Source organism: Erithacus rubecula (assembly GCF_903797595.1).
Source record: "Erithacus rubecula genome assembly, chromosome: 2".
NCBI classification, from domain to species: domain Eukaryota; kingdom Metazoa; phylum Chordata; class Aves; order Passeriformes; family Muscicapidae; genus Erithacus; species Erithacus rubecula.
This window is the reverse complement of record NC_136685.1, coordinates 55031059-55048855: the sequence shown is the minus strand read 5'-3', so window position 1 is coordinate 55048855 and position 17797 is coordinate 55031059. Positions and strand designations below refer to the sequence as shown.

The 17797-nt window shown below is 40.9% G+C and overlaps 1 protein-coding gene across 1 annotated transcript in view; it reads left to right on the top strand.

Moving 5' to 3' along the window:
* FNDC1 (fibronectin type III domain containing 1) overlaps positions 1–17797 on the top strand; it is a 59310-nt gene that overhangs the window by 24143 nt on the left and 17370 nt on the right. Inside the window, exons 6-13 of the mRNA XM_079297554.1 lie at positions 394–501; positions 2670–2858; positions 3635–5977; positions 7642–7763; positions 9523–9634; positions 10564–10947; positions 15620–15685; positions 17443–17616. Coding sequence (XP_079153680.1) covers positions 394–501; positions 2670–2858; positions 3635–5977; positions 7642–7763; positions 9523–9634; positions 10564–10947; positions 15620–15685; positions 17443–17616 — 3498 coding nt within the window. The remainder of the gene's footprint in view (positions 1–393; positions 502–2669; positions 2859–3634; positions 5978–7641; positions 7764–9522; positions 9635–10563; positions 10948–15619; positions 15686–17442; positions 17617–17797) is intronic.

Sequence of the window (17797 nt, the reverse complement as noted above, 5' to 3'; positions counted from 1 at the left end):
GGACCCCCACACTAGATGTGCCCCTTCCTTTGAGAAGAGCAACCTGGATTCCATTCCTCTCTGTGGACAGCAAATTTAAATCCTCCCTCCACCATGGAGAAGCTGTCAGGCCCCTTTGGTACAGGGAAGTGGACCATAACAACCAAATTACCATGTCATCTCAGCTAAGCCACAATAGCAGTCTTGTGCAGAGCTCTTGTTCCTAAAAACATGGAATAAAATTTCACTATGGCAGTCTGAGAGAGAGATGTGACTGAGACAAGCATGGCCCTGAGCCATATGTACTCTCCACATTTATCTTTGAAGTAGCTATATAGGAATCTCTGCTATGCAGCAAAAGGTGTATGCTGTGTTGATTCTTACTTGCCTCTTCTGCGTATGGCTGTTTCCCAGCTCCTGCCAGTGCACCTGAAAATTTGGATGTTTGGCCATTAAAGGGGAAACCAACTTCTGTAGCAGCATCTTGGGATGCTCTTCCAGAGAGTGAAGGAAAAGTCAAAGGTGAGTCTTCACTGTTGGTTTTGAACTCCCTCAAGGAGCTGGTGTTCTCAAGGGCAGACTGATGTCCTGCAGTAAGCTGGAACCTTGGCTGTGCCAGGATTCTTTCATTTAATTAAACACAAGCAAGACTTTCATGTTTCCAGCCCAGTGTCTCCACAGTGCCACTGAGAAGCCACCATCACTGTCTGCCTGGGATGTCACAGTTTCCTGGAGTACATGCATGCACATTTTACCTCTTCTTCCATTCATAGGCAGGTGAAAATGAGGCTCAAAAAGGAGGTTTCCAGAAAGATTTTTAAGAATTAGTTGAAGAAGAAAAGGTTGGGTAGTTGCCACAAAAGTGAGTGGGTTTATGTTGTGTTTTATTTCTAGTTTGTCATGGAAGGAAATCCTCAGCTTAAGAAGCAAACACAAATCTTATTTCAACAGATATCATGCATAAATCATGTGTACTATAGCGTTATTGTATATAGTCATAAAGACAATTTGCCAGTTGGCTAAGTTTGTGCATAGATTTAAAGAAAAAGAAAAAGCTCTTTCTGGGATTTTTTTCCTATTTCCCGCTGAAAACGAGGCTGATTTTTTCAGTCTTCTGTTTCTTCAGTGGTTAACAGGATTGTGTTGTCAAATTTCACAAGTTTTTGGAGGTACCTTATCAGAACTACAGCATCTCTGGATTTGAAAAATCATTGGCTTGGAGGGAGGTACACATATCTGCAAGACCTACTTTATGTGTTGTTCAGGACAGTGGTGGAATTCCTTCCATTTTTGAAGTCAGTAGAAGTCTTGCCAATTGCTTCAATAGAACTGCAGTTGTGTCCAAGAATCATTATTTCTGTAAGAAGGGTCATGCAGGGACATTATCTGATGTTTGAAGTCTGCTCCTAATTTTGACCAATCTGTAGCCCTTTGTGCAGTTTTGTCTACATTGTTATGAGATGATTCATCCAAGGCAATAATTTTAAAGATACCTAATAATCAAGGGCTGAACACTTATACACATCTAATATATTGAGTATGAAGTGTTACATGAGAGGTCATATTTTTAAACTAAATAAATGACAAGATATTTTTACTGGCTAACTAAAATCACTTAAGTGGTATTTCATGGTCTTTTTGATAGCATGTGGGAATCAGAAATTTTTGTCTTTTGATCCTTTTGTTTTTCAACCCTGTCCTTTCATGTATTTATACTACATATTAAAATAATGGGAAAAAACGTCCTCCAGTAGACATTTGAGAGTTATCAGAAGCTACACCAGTGTCTCTGCCATGAAAGCAACTCCTGTGGAAAAAAATGGAAAAGAAAAAAATTCAAAGCAAAAAGATTCATGCCTTCTGATATCTTGATTTTTTTTCAGTGGAGCATTGGATGTATTTGCATATAAAATATTGATGATTTTTTTCTTGATTTTGGTGAACTGTGCATGGCATATTTCTTAGCACAATGAATATGGGCTCACTTTCAGAAAAAAAAGATGCCATTATGTTCTAGAGTTTTCTTATTGTGACACTGTGGCTCCTCAGATATTATTGTGGGTTTTTGTATAGAGAGAGAAAACTGGCAGCCCATGAAATTTATTATCAAAACCCTGGTTTTGTCTGATACCTGCGCCTCTTACAGAGGATTTGAAAAGAAAACAGAGCTTACACGTGTCTGAGATCTCATCTGCACTCCTTGTGAGTATAATGGGAAGATTCCTCTTCGTGCCCAGAATTGTTCCTATAGGGGTGAAATTTCTCGCAATACAGAAGGCTAAGACAGAGCACAGGTATCACAGTAATTCAAAACTCACAGGTGAGAGCAGGGTGAGTTCCCAAGTGCCAATCAGACCTTGCTTTGCTCTCTCTGCTGTGGTATTTGGCCCTAGCTCTGGCTAAGCACAGTGTATCATATTTTGATTTTGTTGGACAGACGTGATGTTGCTACCATTTGGCAAATCTGCAGCGCTGATGTTTTCTGGTAGAAGTATCTCTTCTGAATAAGAACAAATATTACATGTATCTCTCTCTCATGTCTTTATACTCCAGCTGTTGACTCGGCGTGCATTGCTAGTGTATTAATCTTAGTAATGCACGTTCTAATTCATCCTACCCATACAGTCTGTCCGCTGGAAACAGGACTGTTTTCAGTTTCCTCCTTCCAACCGTCTGCCAAATCATTTCAGAATACATTCTTTCATACGCCCCGGCTCTCAAGCCGTTTGGAGCAAAGTCCATCACCTACTCTGGAGCTACAACATCAGCCATAATAGACGGTCTGCAGGCCGGGGAGCGCTATATTTTCAAAATTCGTGCAGCAAACAGGAGGGGACCGGGTCCTCAGTCAAAAGCCTTCAGTGTCGCCATCCCAGCAGGTGAGCACCAAGCCATGAACCAATGCTATAATTCACCCACTCTTGCCTTGGACCCTCTTGTGTTAATTCTTAGTGACTCAACTACTCTGTACTCTGTCTGACCGGGGGGATTTGACTTCCTTAATATTGTTTCTGCTTGCTCTTTTCATCCTTATATTGTCCAAATAAGTCTTTATCTCTCTGTGGCATGTAAAAGGACATATTTTTTGACATTTTAGCCTCTTAAATAAATGTATGCCATAATCTATGACAATATTATGTGCTTGTTATCCAAAGGCCAAAGAATGCAATGCTCTGGGTCTTTGGCTGCTCTGTTCCTGACAGCTCCTGCTCTTGAGAGTCAGTGTCTTACTCAGATACTATTCCTTGTGTTTGGCTCCTGTGAAAAAGTTACTGTTGGAGGGACAGAGTATTTGCTGGGTTAGCTAAAAAGGTGAGCCACAGCCTTATATGGGATAATGCAGCACCATGCCATCAACATGACTAAATTCTGCTGAAGATTTGGCTCCCCTGAAAGGGTGTTGCAGTCCCTGATTTGAGAGATTTTATTTTAATTGGTTTAAGTTTTAACCAAGCTACAGTAATTCCAAATAGGTACCTTCCTACAACCCAAAACTTAGCTTGCCTGGACTCCACACCCTGATAATACAAAAATAATTATTTTCTTATATTCTCATAAGTTGTTTTGTTCTTGCTACCTTGGTGGTTTCTGCTTTTGGTCAGTTTTTTGTGAATCTTCTATTGTTGTGAATAAACCCTTTTCTTTTTTTCCCTAGCTGCTCATGAGGATTCAGTTGTTCAACAAAAGACAAATATTCAAGATAATTCAGAGGCTAAAAAGACTGGAAATGCTGGCTCGTCTCCTTCTCAAACTTCTTCTGTTTCTTCAAAAGCCCAGCTGTCACCTTCTTCTAAGCAGTTGTCTGTTCATTCACCTAGTGTTAGTGATAAAAAGAGCCTTCTTTCTGAATATAAGAACAAAATCTTGACTCGAGGGGCCCTAAGTAAATCTCAGTTACCTTCTAGAAAGACAGGACACCTAGAACCTGACCTCCAATCCACTGAGGTGACAGATGATCATGATTCCTCACAGGAAGCTACAGCGCCACCGCCAAAATCCCAGGACCAGAGGAGGAATGTTAAACCCTTGTCCCCTCGTCGGCCAGTGCACCCTGTCCTTGCCACAGGGAGGATGTCTGTTCGAACCCACACACCTGAGGTGTCAAACACAGAGACACGTGAGCCACCAGCACTGTTACCATCATCAGCACAGCACTCTTCTGCCTCGTCCCTTCCCAGATACACAGATAATGAAACAAAGCAATTGAGGCAAAGCAGCAACAGCGTGCCTTCTAAGACCTCTCACCACCCTCTGCCTGCCAAAAATAATGGTGCTGTGAGTAGTGTGGAAGGAAAGCCCGACCCCATGCTGGTGAAAGTGTCTTCTAAAACTTCAGAGCTTGGTCACCAGGCCTTGCCATCAAATCGGCAATCCACCGTCTCTCATGAGGGTGTCTTAGACCATCGCAGTAGGTCTGGCTCTCTAGGTCATCTACCTGCTTCCAGATCAGCAGATTCCCATGCTCCTGATAGCCGTAATGAATTTGACAGTGAAGAAGGAGAGGACAGAGCAGGACAGCCCACTTCTAGGTCACAGCAAACAAGGCTATCCTCAGGCTCCAGTTCCCGCCCATGGAAGGATTCGAAATCAGCTATGGCAGCAGTCTCATCGAGGTCTGCTGTTCCTGGTTATACTTCACCTCACTCTCGCTCCTCCACCACTGCCAAATCCAAGGGAAAGGATGTTGATAAGAATTATAGGGAGGTCTCACAAGATGTAAGCCCTTTATTTCCTTCTTTGCCCTCTTCCAGGCAATCATCTTCAGCAATCTATTCCAAGAGAAGAAATCCTCAGGTTGATTCTGATTCTCATCCCAGAGAGACACAGGGTGAAAAATCACCCCACTCTGACTCAGAAGAACAACAAAGTCAGACAGCTGCTCCAGAAAAGCATTCTCTTTTGCAGTCCTCTCTTTCCAAATACAAACCTGAAGAGCAGGGCAATCGAGAGGTAAAAGAAACACTTGCTCGATCAAAACCAAGTGAGTCTTTCCCTAGAAAGCCATCATCTCCTCAACTTCCAGTGGAGAAGACCTCCCACTCAGAGCCTCCACACAGGGCACAAACCAGTCCTTCCATTTTGCATTCAAGGGGCCGGCGCCTCCCATCTCACGTCTCATCCCAAAGTAATGAAGAGTTGCAGGAGGATGATGATGAGGATGGAGCAGAGGGGTCTGACAGAGCAAGCAGGCACTCTGTGTTTCTTAAAGAGGTGTCCTCTTCTAGGGGATTATCTGCATCTTTCTCTCAGGGAAGCTCATCTCAATCAAAGCAACAGCAGCCAGGCTCTCAGGTACCTTCCTACAAACCCAAACATACTCAGCCAGACTCCAGTTCTGCCAGTGATACAGCAAAAGACAACCGGTATAATCAAAGGTTGTCACCCACTTCGAGACAAACTCGTCCTTCATTGCCTACTCGCTCAGGAGTTGCTGCAAGAACAGCATCCCAAACAGAGAAAAAATATGGCCTGCTGCCTTCAAAAATGTCTAACACTGAACTTCCTCAAAAAGTTCCGTCCCCCTCTTCATCTAAATCTCATCAGTCAGTTTCTAACGAAGAGGATGATTATTACAGTGAATATGATCAGAAAGAAATGGAAGAGAAGCCCACATCTTTGGCAGCAAAACGGTCCCCTTCTGTTTCTAGAGGTAACAAAAACGTATATGAAGACACTGCTAGCAATAAAAGAAAATCTATGGACACTCTTCTACCTCACAAAGTAAGTTCTGAAGAAGAAGAGATGGAAAAGCCTTCAATATTAAAAGTGTCTTCTGAACCATCAAGAAGCTCTTCCTTAGCATCACAGATTACTCAGTCCTCTAACAAACATACCCCATCTAAACCAAGCTTTGTCTGGCCACGTTCTTCTGCATCTACAACCACGCACACCATTTCTCCAGCAGTTTCTTCCACTTCATCTCCTCGTCAGCGACTACTGAACTCCAGGCTAGGGAGCCCTTCTCAGCGGCAATTTGTTAGACCTCCTTATAGACCAGGTATCCTGCCTTTGTTGTGCTAATGTCACTAACTGTGTTTTCCTAAGATCAGCAGTTAGATGAAGAGTCCTCCAGCAGGATGCCAGTTCAGTATATTTAGTATAATTTGTTGCTTCCTATTTTGGTAGCTGCTGGGAAGCCCAGTTCTTGAGTGCATTGCCTATTTGGTGTAATGTGGTGCCCCAGACCCCTTTTCCTGTAGTCTGATTTGCACAGGATCCTGTGATCCACAGAGACGGTGATAGAGTTAGGTGCTAAATGGGCAAAGTTCCTTATGGAGCAACAACTTCACTTCAGAGTGCTCATTGAAATCCCATTTGTATTCAGAATATGATGACCTCTCAGGTACATAGCTCTTCATCATGGATTGCTGAAGGCCTTTGTAGACTCCATAGTATCACCTTCCCCATGCCTAGACAGTGAGGTGTTTCTTCATGACGCCCTGGGATTCCATGTTTTCTTTGATTAATTTTTAAGCCACTTTCCTCTTTTTCCTAAGTGACAAAAAAGTTAGAGACTTGCTTTTTGACAGAATAGCTGCAGACTTGGGTAGTAGAATAGAGTACTACACATCAAGGTATTGATTCCTCATTTCACCTATGGAAAATCCCTGACAGCCTCAGTGACTTTGCTAGGTAGAAATACCTTTTCTCCCTCCAATGCATGGGCCTCCAAATTACTATTTAGTGACCTGAGTGTTTTAGTAAATACCTTCTGTGTTATCTGTAGGTAGTAATGTTTTGTTCACTGTTACACAATGAGGACTGTGCAACTGGACTGTTGCATCTGATATGCTTTAGTCAGACTCAATGTTTTGTAGAGGTTCACCAGCTTAAAGAGCTTTAAGATGGGAGTAGACCTTGAATAATACCATGGGGGATGAGATGTATGGCATGAAAAAATAATAGATTTCTGTATGGAGGTTATTTAAAGTTAATACTAGCAATGCAATTGTGAAGTTATAGCAAATAACTGTTCAGTTAATTTTTTTTTTCCAGTCTATATTTTTTCCCATTCTATTTTTCTGGAGGCAAGTCTGAGATAAGATGTGAAAATTGTTGCCCTTTCAGAGCTGGGTTCCTAAAGTTAAGTGCTACTGCTTCTCCACTTCTGACCTGAGTGTGCTTCTGTTTAGCACTGGTTTTTCACCTAGAGAAGGAGATTCATTATCCAGGTTAAAAAAAAGTAGAGATAATTAGGTGTAGAGATAATTCCCATGCCCTTTCCTTTCAGTTTGTCACTACAGCTTTGTATAAGGATAGGATTGAACAAGTGGTTGTGTTTAATAACATTTTCATTAACTTCTGAAAGATCTCTTACAAAGATCACAAACATTTTGATGACTATAGTGCCATGAAGAAATGTTGCCTGCTTTCTGAAAAAAGAAAAAGAGGGACTAGAGAGACCAAATAAACATGATAGAGACGAACAATGTTCTTCAGAAAAAACAATTTCAGATTCTTTTGTGAGCTGCAAAAATCTGACAGTTTCACAACAGTTGCTCCATTAAGAAATGTGTGACTGGTTTGTGGAGTGTGGTGATGCCTCTTTCTGTTCTTGTTTATATTCAGATCAGCCAGAAAATGTATTTACTTGCAATTTAAAATATGACTCATAGGTTGCACAGCTTTCTTCAGAATAGTGTGTTTTCTTCCCTGTTTTAGGTTATAATGGCAGACCAAATCTTACAACGAAAAATGGAAATGGAAATGGAAAAGTAATCCCTGGTAATAATGGAAAACCAAGCGGACAGAAAGTAATCAATGGCCCTCAAGGAGCAAAGTGGGTAGGGTGACCTTCTCTCTAAATTCAAGATGTTTTGGCCTTTTATTGTACTTGTATTTTCATTAAGAAAAGACAGGCAAGCAGTGTCCTCAGTCAATGCAGCTGTAAAGAGAAGCTATACTTGGTGGTTTAATTTCCACTGTTCCACTAAAATCTAATGACAAATTCTGGGTTTTGTTATTTTAACATTTAAATTTAAAGCCTGAGTGGTTGAATTTTAAACTACAACATTACTCCTATAAAATTTAGAGAAAACTTTTTTCATCAGAGTCAGTGAGACTTGTGCTCCCCAGTGACTCGACACAGCAGGCTCTTGTCTGCTGTGCAGTGTGAGTGGAGACTGCCTGGGATAGCTGCTGTGAAAGATGTGTTCAACAGTGCTTCTCCCAGACTTGCACTCCAGGAGAAACTCCTGAGCTAGATTTCTGAAATAAAAGTGACTGCATAACTCTCACCATGCTTTAAATGCACTCATGTAGGTTTTGCCATTCTTACAGATGTGTTTCCAGAGGTAAATGCAGAAAAGCTCAGATGACATTGATAGGAAAGCTCCACAAGCTGCATACAGGCCCACACCTTGTCTTTTGAAATCCTTTACAATGAGTTTTTAACCAAGGAAAGCAAGGGAAGGAACTGGTGCTTCCTGCATGTTTTCCCAAGTGCTGAGCAGGAGTCTGTGATCAGCCTCCCTGGCATCAGCAGAGCTGCTTGCACGTGGCATGACACATAAAGACATTTATTTCATGGCCACTTCAGTTTTACCATTTTCATTAGAGGAACATTAAAAAGTGCATCAGGTGTCTTACATTCAAGGGAGGCATTTTGAAAAGCATGCCCAAAGTCCTCCATGTGGACTCCAGGAAGTGGGCTAGAAGGGTCCTTGGAATGCTATGGGGCATTTCTTTGCCTCTTGAGGGGAAGGCATTGCTGCAAGCAGGATAAACACCTTGTAAAGCAAGAGGATCTATGCCAAATCTGGGGCCTGGAGGGCTTAGAAACTGATCTCATCATCTGCTGGCCTTCCTGCTGCAGTTTCCCTCAGCACCAGATGAAAGTCTGTCTTGCCAACCTGGAACTGCTGTTTCTGTCCCCTTCCCGATTTCCTCACAGCACTTAACACCTTTTGCATTTTTGTGTTTTGTGGCTCAGTGTCTGTTACCTCAGGTTAAAACAGCATACAGTTCAGCTATTTTGGGTTGAAATAGCAACAAGGACTGAATTTTAACTGCAGTTAGCTCTGGAATTCAGTCCAAGCTCTCAGACGTATTTGCTTTATGAGACAGAGGCTTTTCTTCTGTCTCCTACTCCAATTAAAATCTTAGTTACTTTGTTTTCACTGCTGTTTCAATATAAAGTAACTAGTCTAATATTTAATTTTTTTTTTTTTTTAGTTTGACATAATTCTAAATCCCATCTTCTAAATGACTCAATGACATACCAAAATCAGTATTACAAGAATTCACCTTAGGAGTGTCTCAGCCCAAAAAAATCAAGGGATTTGCTCATTTGCAGAGAGCTACAGTAGATGATACAAATATGGCTGTGCAGCTCTGGAGCCCAGTTCCTGGGAATCTGCTTTCTTCAGCAATGACATTTCAGTGATTATTATACACTTGGTTAGTTTTAAAAGTTCAAGTGTGTTGTAGCTATTCCTGAACATCACATTTAGTGTCTGAATTTTCCCAGAATTTCTGTTGCAGTGAAATTTCATTTCACCTCCTCTTGGGTTAGCTAAACTTGAGTCCATCTATTGGTTTTAGATTGTAGATCTTGACCGAGGGCTGGTGTTAAATGCTGAAGGAAAATACCTCCAAGACTCCCAAGGCAAACCTCTCCGAGTGAAGTTAGGAGGGGATGGACGTACAATTGTTGGTAAGTTACAACTTCCTTCTTACAGAAAAAAGCTCTACAGTTCTTGTACACATAGTACAAATCTGTTGAGTGCTTTAGGCATCCCCAGGTCCCATGAAAACCATATGGATTTGCTTGTACCTCAAGTCTTCACCAGCACATTGCAGGACCTGGGGAGGCTTTGAGTCACCCTGTGGGACTCCAGAGTATAAGGCAGGAAGAACCACTCAAGTCCATCTCACTTGTATCAGCATTAGAAAGAATTGCAGAACTGAGTCAGAATAAGAATTGATTAGAATAAGGATTGATGATTGTTTATAGAAATAATTATTCTCCACTGCTAGCACTGTACCAGCTGTATGGATGCATTTTTTTGCTCTAAAAGTGACCACAAATAGTAAGAAACTCTGTGTTCTCTGAAGACACTGCTGTTTGCATGTCAGTCCATTTGTACAAATCTCATGAATACAAATTCAGTGCCTATTGTTAACCTGGCTCCCATGAATATTTACAGTACTCAGAATTTGGCATACAAGTTTGTCTGCAGTGACAGCATCTTGCCAGCTCATCCCAGTTTGACATGTTTGACATTAAGGAGCAGAATATGTATTCATCATGCATTTCATCAACACTTATGAGAGTGACTTAGATGAAATGTCGTCATTGTCTGCACATTGTGATTCTGAAATGAAACCTCCCTGGAGTGTTTATCAAAGATCTGAAAAATGTGAACACCACTTTAGTTTCTCTGAGGTTCTTCTGAACCATTTTCCAGCTTCCTTAGCCATGGCTCTTTCCTAAGTAACACTCTCCTTCTTTGTCAGTTTACTTAAAAGGGGCTGTATTCAGTGCTTCTGTGGCATCTGCTGAGATAAAACACAGTAATGCTTAATGCTATAAGCCTGAAGTGGATTAATGGTGAGATTTTTGGTTTTGTTCTCTTCTCTTAGATGAAAAGGGTGCTCCTATGGTGAGTCCTGATGGATTGCCTTTGTTCGGACATAGCAGATTTAGTAAACCCGTAGCAAGTGCACAAGACAAACCAATAATAAGCCTTGGGGGAAAGCCTCTGATTGGTCTTGAAATGATTAAGAAAACAACCACTCCCTCAACTACTACTACAACAATACCTACAACAACTACCACCACAACCACCACAACCACTACAACCACTGTTGCTACAACCACCACCAGCACCACTCCTGAACTGACCACCACTGACCCGCCCACCGAGAAACCCGCACCAACCTGTCCTCCTGGCACCTATGGGCAGTATGATGACGAGGGAAACTTGCTCCTGGGGTTTGATGGCCTGCCAGACTGCAATGCAGAAGGTAATTTTTCTTTTGTGCTGTTTGAATTTCCATGGCTGTGCTGTCTGTACAGCACGGTTACACAGATGGGGAATCTGACTTGGAAGATTTTGGTCTGTTTGATAAGGTAGGAGCCGAGATTACAGCCTATGAAGAGGGGTTTGGGTGTTAAACAGATTTTCACTGGAAAATGCCAACTTTCACCAAAGCTGAGTTTCTTTGTGGAATTGTGTTGTTTTCAGCTAATTTCTTACATTGTATTAGATTCACTTTTATCACATGTGTTCACTCACAGGGGTACAAATATAGGCAGTAGCTTTGTGGTCAAAGCACTTGCATATAAATTGTTCTCATTCCATTTCAGGCCAGATAGGATGCAGAGGAGCTATACATTTTATCTGTTTTGTGTTCACTTATGACACTGAATTCTGAAAAGTCTCTCTTTTGAGCCCTGGTGGAAACAGCATTTGCAAAGTGAGATTCTTGTTCTCTTGCCAGCCCTTGGAGATAGACTGTCTAGCAGGAATGCAGCACAGCACAGATGAAGCTGGTGAAAGGCAACCCAGGTTCTGCACAGATAAGGCAGAGAGTTGTACAGTGGTTTCTTTAATGTCTGAAGATTTGAACCAGTTGTCGGTGTGTGTCATTTTTCCCTATTGCAGTTATACAAGTTTAAGTTGTGGTGCTAAACTGAAATCCAAACTAAACACATATAAATGCACTAGAGTCTTTGGGTATTGAGCCTGTTCCCTATTATATTTTATGCTTTCAGCACTTGGATGTTGCACTGCAAGTGAATTAGCTGCTTATTTTGCCAAACCAGAACAGGGAACACCATGGTAGTAGTCCTTATCCTTCCCATTGGTAGGTAATCCTCGACTCAGTCTACTAATGGGCAATAGCAGCAGAGCCATAACTTTATCAGCTTGTTGGCACTCAGACATCTGACAACTGCAGCAACCAGTTTAAATGGGTAATGAAGCCCCTTTACCTTTCTTCCTTACACCTGTATCTCTTAAGTGAAAGTAGATTTACAAGTAAGTAATGAAACCATTGCCTAGGAAGATGAGCCATCACTTTGAAAAGGGCAGTGATATAGAAAGGTGTGGCTTCAGCAACTCACAGTGTGTCTAAGAATGGCATCTTGGAAGAAGGTCTCAGAAGCAGAAAACAAAAATTCCCTTACCAGCAGCCCTAGGTAGCTAATGAGTCAGAGATGTCACTTTCTTGTGCAGGTGAAATTACAATGAGTTATAGCATTAGTATTTATTAACAATTGGCCACATTTGACAGTGTGCAGTTATAGAAGTGTGCTTGCATGTGTAGACATGCACAGATGTGTACACACACAAAAATATATATGTAAAAATCACATCATCATTAAATATTAATATGAAGAGTTTTGCTTATCCCTATGAAAAGTTCATGGTTCTTAACTGTTCTTACAAAAGTGTTACAAATACAATAATATATAGTCACTCTCATACTTTCAAAATTGCCTGAAGGGAATAATGATTTTTGGTAGTTAGAATCCCTCCCACACCCTCCAGCTCCTTTTTTTTTATCTTAAATGTTGATAATATCCTGTAATGTTTCCTCTTTTATTGCCTGTGCTGTTTGGTACCTGGAGGACCTCTTCTGAGAATATATATTGTAAGAATAGTAGAAGTTCATTACATATATCTGGGGTTAAACTGAAAGTAGGCTCCAGAAGATGAGCAACAAAATCTGTTAAAATTTAACAGAGTTGTGGGCTGGGGAATTTTCAGGTGATTTTTTGAACACATAAAATTCTGCTTGGGTTTTTTGCCTTCTACCAGATGGGCTTGCTGAATCGTTGAACTTGATAGAGGCATGAATGAAAACTAAGTTTTTATTCAAGCTTTGTGTTCAATCAGAATAGCTTTTAAGTAATTCATAAACTGCCTGGCATTTTGAAAATGTGTCTACAAATGCCTCACAGTGGAAGACTGAAAGGACAAGATGGTGCTGGATTTCTCCTTTGTACCTGATTCTTAAGGCTTAAGTCTTACCTTATAGCTTGAGCAATATTAATTTGGAAAGCTTCTCTGAAGAGTCTTTGGGGGTTTTTTCAGTTTTAAATCCTGGTGACCTGCTTCAGGATTAGATAAACACAGCAAAACAGCCTGCCTGTTCCACAAAGAAACTTGCTTGAAAAGTAAAGGTCTTTGTGGTATTTATTTAATGATGGCTGTTATTATATAACAAGGGAAGTGTATATTTCAAGAGGGGTAAACAACTACTACTTGAATTATCAAAACAATGCAATTTTCACTTGACCATTTCCATATTATATTAAATTATCTGAAATATTTTTATCTTGTCTTTCCCTTTAAACTGAAGCTAGAAATTACTCCACATTATTTAGTGAAATACTTTTTCTGCCAAAGCTTGATATTTGTTGCTAAGTGCTTTACTCACAAACAGACAGGGGCTCTGAGTGCCAAAACCCAGCTCCAAATGCTCTACTTAAGCTTTGGCAAGTTCTTTTATCTCTGGCAGGATTTTTTCTCGATCCAGCAGAATTTGTCAGCTTTTCACTAGATTCAAAAGTCTTTAACTTCCAATGAGGAGTTGGGCCATAGAAGCGTGATTTGCCAGTGAAATCTACTAAACTTTATTCATGAACTCACAAAGGAAAAACAAGTGGAGACTTAACCACGTGTTACGTGATAAAATCAAGGGATGGATTTTGTAAGACGAGGAAGACAACAAGACTATCCTTATGGATGCCAAAAGTCTGTGGCAAAGGTTCACAGGAAGATTTGGCTTCATTTGTTACAGGCAGGGGTTTACTCAAGAGATTCAGCAAAGGGTGATGGAGCAAGGTGAAGAACTGCAGCTGGAGTATGTACAGAAAATAATAAAATGAGAGGTCTTACCATCACCATGACACAGCTAATGCTAAACAAGCACAGACACTGAAATTGAGTACAAAAACAGGAAATGAAATTTGATTTTGCTGGACTGTAGGTAGGCCAAAGACTTACTAGCTAATAAGGATGGGTGAGTTGAAATCTGCCCATGAAAGATTTCAAATTTCTGCATATCCAATCCTCTTGATTACTGGAATGTAGGCAGTCAAAAGTAAGTGCATACATTATAGATATTGGTTGATGTTGGCCAGTTTTGGGTAGGTTTGCAGAATTCAGCAAAGAATCTACTTTGCAATAACTGCCCTCAGAGAAGTCAAGTGACTTCCAGAGGGATCATCTCCTGAAGAGTGGCTACAGAAGTCTACCATGAGAAAATGTCAGATTCTAATATATGAAAGCCTGACAAGAATAAACCCATTTCCTGCATTTTAAAGCTTATTTTGGCATTGAAATCACACAGTGTGTTTTAAAGAAAATTATTTTAGGAGGGAAAAAAAGCAGTTATACAATAATTGTTGGTTCTAAAAAAAAAATTCAGCAAAATGAAAATGTATCATTCAGATTATATTTATTTGTGAACTATTTAACATTGGCAGTTGAAACTTTGCACTGTTTACAATTCTGGTTGAGCAAAAATAACACTGTAGGTTCCATGTTGAGTGTTAGAGGAACGTGACCAATGTACATGAAGTGTCCTGAGGTCAAAGCTGTCTTTCTCTTGTCTTTGTTCACATGCTGGCCACTCCCCAGCCCCAGCACTGCATTGGAGACTTTTGAGGGTACCTGCAGCAGGTTACAGCACAGTGCTTTTGCTTTGTTTGCATGGCTTTTTATGACTCTGCTGTGCTTTGTGTACTCTTTGGCTTCCCTGAATAAAATGGAGAAACACTTCCCTCCAAGTGTGCAGGAAGGCCTTTGGGATTCAACAGCTGAGGTACTTGATGGTGTTGATGTATTTGGTGCTGGATTTATGTCCTGCAGAGATAATGAGATAATATAAAGGAATAGTCACCTGGGAAGTCTATTGGTGCATCTGCAGAGGGTTTTGTGGTGGATCAGTAGAGTATTTTGATGTGCACCTCATAATCATCTGTCCTTGCTATGCTTTCATTTGCATCCTCGAGCAATCTCACTCTGATTTCCTGACTGAATTCATGTTGGATGAAACTCATGCAGAAGCAGTGCTTCAGGGTTACACCTATGTGGCCCAACCTGTAATGGGCATCCGTTCCATAGGATCAGAGGAGAGCTAGTGCAGAGTAAAACCCAAGAAAATCCAGCACTAATTACTTCATTCTACAAATCCATTCCTTCTGGGCTGCATTCCTTGCAAGATCATTGACATGGTCTATAAATGTCATGGCTCTGTGGGCTGCTTGTTTTTATACCTCCACAAAAATATTTGGGTAGAAATATTTAATTGCTTGGTTGATTTTTTTGGCATATAATGTTTTCACATTTGCTGCTTCTGAGACTATAAAATATTGTCAAATCCAGATGTGACCATTATGTAGTTGCTGGAAGCCTACCTTTGCTCCAGAGCAGCTGGGGCCTGGGGCAGAGGCTTCTGGAAGGTGATTACTATTAATTTTGTGTAGCAGCCCTGAACTAAATCTCCCCTAGCAAAACTGACTACTGCACTTAGCTTCTTTTATTCACAATGTGTAGAGTGGACTGTTGCTGTGTTATTTGGAAACCAGGAAAATATCTTATTTCTTTCCAACTCAACCAGCTAAATATTTTTATTTTAAATTTTATTCCAGAATTATAGCATTTTTTTCTTTCTCTGTCAATAGATTCATTCTCAGGACTGGATTCGGATGTGACAGCAACTCCAGAAGCATATGTGATATATGATGATGGTATGGGTTAACTGCAGAAGTCCATTGAAAGTGGCATGTTGTTTTTTTCTCTGTCTTCTTTCTTTAGAAGTGGGTTCAAGGAGGCAGGTTGGTAAATGGGAGCTTAAGCAAGTGGTGGTGAGCTGCAAAACAGTTTGCATCACATGTGAAGAGAAAGGGTCCAAAACCATCTGACCATAAAAGTCCCTTTCTATCAGTCCTGCAATCTAACAGGAACCTATTGAGGAAATAAATTACTTTGCAGAGCTGTGTCATCCAGACACTGCTTCGATTCACCTTCTCTGGTACAACTTCTAACTCCAGCCCAGTCAAAGTCAATTAACCTCCTCTAAAATACAAAATCCAAATAACACTCAAGCCCTGAACAATTGAAATGCCTTATCTTGTTGTAGTCTGCATTTAGACAATTAAGCATGCTCATACTGAATGAGATCACCTGTATATGAAGTGACGAAAGAAAAAGAGGGAAATATTTTTCCAGAGTTATATTCATGTCATCTTGATATTATAATCAAGGACATACAAAACATAGCTGAAGAGAAAGCATCAAGTTACAGAATTTAATTTAAGTTTGCATAGGGAATGCAAATTCTCAATTACTGGAACTGAAATTCCCTTTCTGCCACCAGTGACATCTGATGTTCTGTCCCTTTTAGTCCTCAAATTCCTGTTCCTGCCCCCACATATGGAAGTGGATAAGTACAGACCTCAGTTAAACAAAAAGGTTTTTAGTAGAATTTAATGGTTGTAGAACAATGAAAGTTTTTTATTTGTGGTTGTAGAGCTGGGATCTTAAGTCTAACTAACAACAGAAAACCATTTAAAAAGAGAGTGCAGCTGCTGAGTGGAAGATATCATAGGCATTTGTATTTTTAATTCTGATCATTTCATACTGAAACTGGTGGGGAGGAGGGGATGAACTAGGAGCTTCACAAGACATACATCCCATATTCCTTACATCTCCATGGATGTAGAATATTCTCAGTGCACAGGTCTTTTGCCAGGCCTTCCAGTAGCTACAGGTCACCTGCAGAAAACATACACTTTAGCAGTTTAAGCACAAAACACTCAAAGAGATGAGCTGAGTTCCCCAGCCTGCATGAGGTCATGTAGGGATGCCAAATGCTACTCCCCTTCATTGTGTATGCCAATCAGGTAGCACAGTAGCTTTTCAAAGAGCACTGAATTTAATAGGACTGGGGCAGTTTGCCTTCTTTCATGGCCCTGCAGGGAACACAAATGGAAAGAACTGGAGTCCACACCTCCAGTCACAGGAGGGTTTGAGAGCAGCATGAGCCACCTCTAGGGCTTTAGAATAGCAACACAGAGTTTTCTTAGAAAGCCATTTTTTCTCCCCCTTTTCTGCTTTATTTGGCATCTGAGGGCTTTGGGCAGGGGTTCAATGACTGTGCCATCTTCTCTTGGGGGTTGTGAGAGCAGGTGGCAGAGGCCATTCAGGATATTGCAGTACAAATTCATTTGTTAATTTTTGTTCTGTTTAACCATGTAAGAGAGGTGTAAATTAGCAGTGACATGAGTATTCTGGGGCAAAGACTGTTCTCTCTGTCCATCATTTTGGTAGAAACCATTGCAAGGCTGAAGTGAGACCAACCTCGACATAGATTTCTGTAAGGACTGTTTGGTGGACAGGGCACTTCTTTGGGACTCTGGCTGGTGACAGAATTGTTTCCCTTCTCATAGTTACGCCAAAATTAGATGAAATGTCCTAACATTTTCTTCTTATGTTTTGTCTGAAGACTACGAGTTTTTTGAGAGCACTTTGCCTCCAACCACCACCACCACCACCACCACTGTCACCACTACCAGTGCTTCTACAACGACAGAATTGGAGGTTGTCTATCCAGAGACCAGTGTTGGTGGCACTGGCCCTGTGTCAGAATATGATATTGCTGGGAAGAAACGCTTCACTGGTAAGGATGCCCTTTGGCTTACATAGCTTACTGCTCGTGTTGCAAAGAATTCTTGTTCCAGCAAGGCCAGCCCTTAAGCTGAGACCATTGCACCAAACACAGCCAGTAGATGTGTGTTTGGTCCTGGTAAGGATTCCCACCTTGGAAACCTGAAGAGCAGTACTTTTTTCCTTGTTTCAAT